This window comes from Kryptolebias marmoratus, linkage group LG10 (genome assembly GCF_001649575.2).
Source record: "Kryptolebias marmoratus isolate JLee-2015 linkage group LG10, ASM164957v2, whole genome shotgun sequence".
In the NCBI taxonomy this organism is placed as follows: domain Eukaryota; kingdom Metazoa; phylum Chordata; class Actinopteri; order Cyprinodontiformes; family Rivulidae; genus Kryptolebias; species Kryptolebias marmoratus.
The window spans coordinates 14328928-14334130 of record NC_051439.1 but is presented as its reverse complement, the minus strand read 5'-3'; the positions used below and the strand labels follow the sequence as shown (position 1 = coordinate 14334130).

Sequence of the window (5203 nt, the reverse complement as noted above, 5' to 3'; positions counted from 1 at the left end):
TGGACATACTGTGTGAAGTAAACAAATCTGAACTGATATTGTTAAATATAAAATACACTTCAAACCTGAGATGAGATGAGATGAGATGAGATGAGATGAGATGAGATGAGATGAGATGAGATGAAGTCTGAGTTTTCTAAAGTTGTTCAGTCTTTTTTCCGTGTGGATAATAAAATGAAAAAGTCTCCCATGATTAGAAAATCACTGTTTCCCCACAAACAAACCGTGCAGTCGTAAATTATTCTCCTGAGCAGACGAGTCGCACAAAGGTATACTACATCAAATTTGCTTTTTTTTTTTTTTTTTTTACTCATTTAATCCATTTTCTAGCCATTGTTGATTATTTCATTTGGACTTTTCTCTGTCAATAATGTAATTAGCAACCTTTTTCACCGAGAATGCAATCTGAGACCCATTACTGCTGAGACGTGCATCAGCACACTGAGAATAGTTGCTTCCTTGCCTTTTTCAGTTCTCTAAAAAATAAAAATCAGATGTTCAGCTCACTAAGAAGCCCTATTGGCAGAATGAGTATAAATTATAAACTGTGAAACAGATGATGGCCAGTGCTCCAACATAAAGCCATGTTCTAATCTCCTGATTCAAAGTTTTATGAACAGCCAGGGGAAAGTGAAGATTGCCAGCAAATTAAGCTGTTAGACTTTGGCTAAGTACTCAGATAAGAGGATGAAACAGCTTGTGCATCAGCCAGTAACAGCGTCTATTAAAATTATTTGAAATCAGGCTGAGGTCATCCCTGCTTAGGAGGGGTTTTCTCTCTTTCTCGTGTCCCAAAAGTGCTGGTCCCCTAGTTTAATCTGAAATTGAAGGCTTTCAACTGCAACAGATTATAGGGACTAACCCAAGCATGCAGCCGTGAACCATCTCCTAATGAGTCCTGGCAGCAGAGCATTAAGCAACAAGTGGCTACTCCAACAACCATGGTGGCTCCATGGCAGGTAAGGTGACGTGTGACAGTAAAATCCTTTTTATGCGATTCATCAAATACCTTTTGAGGGAACGTAGAAGAATAGATCACAAAAACACATTTAATAAACAGTGATTTCTGTTTTATGTTCGAATTTTGACTCATACATATTTCAAAATGAAAACACAGACATTGTAAGACTACAAGAAAACATGTTTCAAACTGGTGTCTTAGTGAGTGAGATTAATATACCAGTTATATACAGTGGGATATAGGTCAACAATTACTTTCTTTCTCTTACTGTCGGTGGGGGAAGTTCTTATCTAAAATGTAACAATTTAGTAACAGTATAAGCATGAACAGAATAAGTGTCAAGAACTAAATGCAGCCTTTCGTACGCTGACTTCTTCCTGGTAGCAATTAATCAGCAAAAATCCTTCCTTTTTTGCTACCCAGCTCTATTTGTAACTGTGTGGTCTATATACATCAACACTCCTACACTCTCAAATCGGCTCTGCTATGGAGAAGAACAAAGATTGGAAATAAATCCAAAAAAGTGCATCTGCATCTGTTAGACAGCAGCCAATCACATGAATTCTGTCTTTACAGAAGGTTTGATGAAGGCCAGTTAAGAGAAGTCAGTGATGGCTGAAATCTGGGTCTGTAAGTCCAAAACTGAAAGCAGCTCATCCGATGCATTCAGTCACGATGACATCCAGGAGCTCGATTGTTTCTAGGGACTCCTCTGCTCCTCTGCTGGACTCGGGGGATCACTGGCCTTGTCCTCAGCCGCCTGTCTCTCCTGTTTGCCCTCCAGCAGTCTGTCGTGAGAAACTGTCCCCAGCACTTTGGCACTGTGCTCCTGTGCCTTGGCTCTGAGTGCAGCAATGCTGTTCTCTCTCAGTTCCTCTTTAGAAATGATGGACTTGCCCTCTGACCTCTTCTCCTCCACCTCATCGTCCTCGGGCCTCTGAGCACTCGCTTGCTGGGGGGCATCGCATTTTCCTGTGGGTGGGGCCGCCGCTCCCTCCATGGACTTTTTGTGCATCCCTGCAAAGAGTTGCGGGTATTCAGATTTAGAATATCGCCTGTTGACTGGTAAGCCATCTTGGACTGAAAACAGCAAGCAAAGATAGGTCTGGTTTAGAATATAAGGCTTAAATGGACAGTGGCAATGCATTACCAGGGTGTTGGATTCAAACAATTCATTTTATTTATTTGTTCCTTTGTTCATTCATGCTCAACAAGCAAAAACATTTATTTATGCATGAAAGAATGAGTGTCTTAGACGAACACAAACTCCAGATCAGACACAATCTGATTGTTGAATTCAGACACTTAAAGGGATAGTTGTGTAGAGTAATTATAAGCAGGGCTACGAGCACCCTCCTGGGTGGAGTGCGGCTTGATCATCATGAATCTGAAGCACAACTGGCCGAGTTAACCTCATACAGACTACAAACTTGACAAAGTCATGGAAGCAACTTAGCTTGGATGTGATACTTGTGGCATTAGAGTCATGCTAGAGTGGCATGATTTTTAACTCATACTGATGGTACAGAGCATTATGAGAGCACAGGAAAGCATTTAGAGGATGCAGAAAATGGCAAAGAAAAGCTTACTTGGCAAGTACTAAAAGCATAGCAGCATCACCATTATCTTCATGGAGGTTTTCAAATTTATCACAATCCAGGCACTTTCTAATAGTAGTTTGTGATATAAGGGTTATTATCCAGTATAAAAATGGGCATAACTAACATTTATTCCAATGTAAAATTTGGCTCAAACGTGTTCTTATGTTCTCAGAAGGAGGCACATTTCTTTACTTTAAAAATCTCTAAATTTTACATTCTGTAAAGGTTTTGAAACTTAACCAGGGACGTTGCAGATCACAGCAGATTTGCCACAGAATACTGTTAGCCACCTACATCTAGCACACCAACGTGGATGTTGCTTGGCTGAGAAATGAGTGACAATGTGAACAACTGATATGCAAAGAAATGAGGTGTAAAAATACCTAAAATCGTTTAACGGAACTTGCTCAGAAAACAGAACTTGTTTCTTTTTAGTTTGATTTAAATTTGCTCCTAAAAGGCCCTGCTGTGAATAACTCGATCATAAGACGGTTTTCCTGATTCTCCAAACTGAGATTACTGCCGTCTATTGCAGGAAAGATACTGACAACTTATAAGTACTCCACAGAACCCCACTGTTTTTTTGTTTCTGTTTAAGATATGAATGAAAATGAAAGGAGAGAGAACACTGCAGCCTCACCCAGCAGCCAGGGAGCGCAGGACTCCATGATGCCGTCCTTGGCGGACTTCAGGATGGACTCTGGCAGGGGGATGGAATGCCTCACCATAGCGCCGTACAGTCCGTACTCGGCCATCACTGTGCTGCGACCCCAGCACTTCTCCCTCTTCCTCCACTTGGCTCTGCGGTTCTGAAACCATACCTGTGACATGAGAAGGAGCCACTGGGTTATTAGTTGTAAATCTCCCTCAACCAAAAGTCATTTTTAATTTGTCCTTGTTGCAAACATTGCAACTTAAACCAACCAGTAAAATACGTGGAGGCCCTGAACACATACATGGCTGTAATGAATAGTCTGGGATGTGTTTCATTTGGGGGTTCTGTGAGCATGTGTGAATTTTTTATGACACTGTCTGAAGAATATTATACCAAATATATGTGAAATGCACACCGTCAGTGCATGTTGTCTTCTCTCACAATGAACATTAAAAAATAAGAACATGCTGTTTATTTTTGGACAGACAATATCTATAAAATTGCCATCATAACATGACCTGCCCACTATTGTGGCATTTAATAGGTTCTAAAAAAATGTGCAGAGATTCACAATAACACTGCTGGTTTATGGACCAAAATTACAAAAAATATAAGGAATTTCAAAATATTACAAAATTAATCATATGCAACATGAATGAAATCTGTTTTTATTTTTTTCATTGATTATTTAACAATGTATTAGCTTTGGATACATGCCTCCTGCATCCATCAGGGGATGCATCAGCACCCTCCTCACCCCTACTTCCCACACCTTAATATAATGGTCTCAACTTTCTTTATGTTCTTTATTCCTCTCAAAAGTTTTGAAAACCTATGCTTTAATATTTCTAAATAAATATGAACATCTTTTTACTACTTGATGCTGCATGATTTCTCAGTTGTACATCTTGGTGGTTGTACTGAGATGTTCTTGTATTTTGGTGGCGCATGCAAATGATTTTTAAGTGTTTTTCATCCAGTGTGATGACAGATAACTGTCAGTCCATAGGTTTTTGGTGGCTACAGGTGTAAATGCTCTCTGCTCCAGTTTTCTGGTGATCATTTCTATAGTTTGGACGCCTCACTTATCCACAGCCACCATGCTGACGGCTCAGCAGCCCTCTTGTCAGCTAAAAAAAAGAGCCCAAAGTGATTGTGTGGCATTCACCTCTGGTGGTTCTTGTGAAAAGAAGATTCAAGGAGTGATGGTGCATGTATTAAATATTAGATTGCAAAACGATCAAATCGTCTCTATAAGCTTTTGCTCCCCTGGTAAATTCTGATGATAACCCTTATTTCATACAAGATACTCTTTCTCTCTCTTTTTTTTTTCTTTTTGTGCCTCCAAAAGAAATTGCTTCTCTGGCCCTCAAAAGGAGCCAGTGTGTGTGAAAGCGGCGAGGAGGAGCGACCCAGGGGCACGCCGGGGCTGATTGAAAAATAAGTTAATTTCAGGCCCAATCGATGGTGGGCAGGCGGGCAAATATCACGGGAAATTAAACTACCGGGACTCGGGGGAGCAGCGCTATTGACCCGTGCTAATAAATTCAATGTAGTTATTCCATCTGAACTCCCTGCGCCTCTCCTGCAGCACCGCCAGCCTCCCGAGCTCCTCTGATTTAACTAATTACACTCAATGAGGAAAATTGGGTGTTAATTTTATATTTCGAAGAGGACCCAGGCCCGGGCTCAGTTATTTATTTCTTTCCTTTCTTCCTTTTTTTTATTATTATTATTTATTCTCGGCCACGCTGGTTGCAGCCCGTAATGAGAACGAGATTAAAAAGGCGCCGCGGCAGATGGATGGGTCCAGGTCACACCGCAATCTTCTTCCGCCTTGATAGCTTGATTAGGTCGTTAGCGGCTCCTTCTCCGAGAACAAATTGTTTCACATCCAACTGCGCCTGATGAGAGATTATCTGTCCTGGCGAAGGATGCTGCTGCTGCTGCAGGAGGAGGAGGAGGAGGAGGAGGAGGAGGAGGAGG

The 5203-nt window shown here is 41.1% G+C and overlaps 1 protein-coding gene across 2 annotated transcripts in view; it reads right to left on the bottom strand.

Annotated features, from left to right (window-relative positions):
* Positions 1-1070: 1070 nt before the first annotated feature.
* vsx2 (visual system homeobox 2) overlaps positions 1071-5203 on the bottom strand; it is a 6603-nt gene continuing 2470 nt past the window's right edge. Inside the window, exons 4-5 of one of the 2 annotated variants that reach the window (XM_017413075.3) lie at positions 3203-3383; positions 1071-2041 (exon numbers count right to left, since the gene is read on the bottom strand). In XM_017413075.3, the coding sequence (XP_017268564.1) occupies positions 1662-2041; positions 3203-3383 (561 nt within the window). In that variant the 3' untranslated portion in view covers positions 1071-1661. The remainder of the gene's footprint in view (positions 2042-3202; positions 3384-5203) is intronic. The other variant, XM_017413085.3, reaches the window with a different exon arrangement.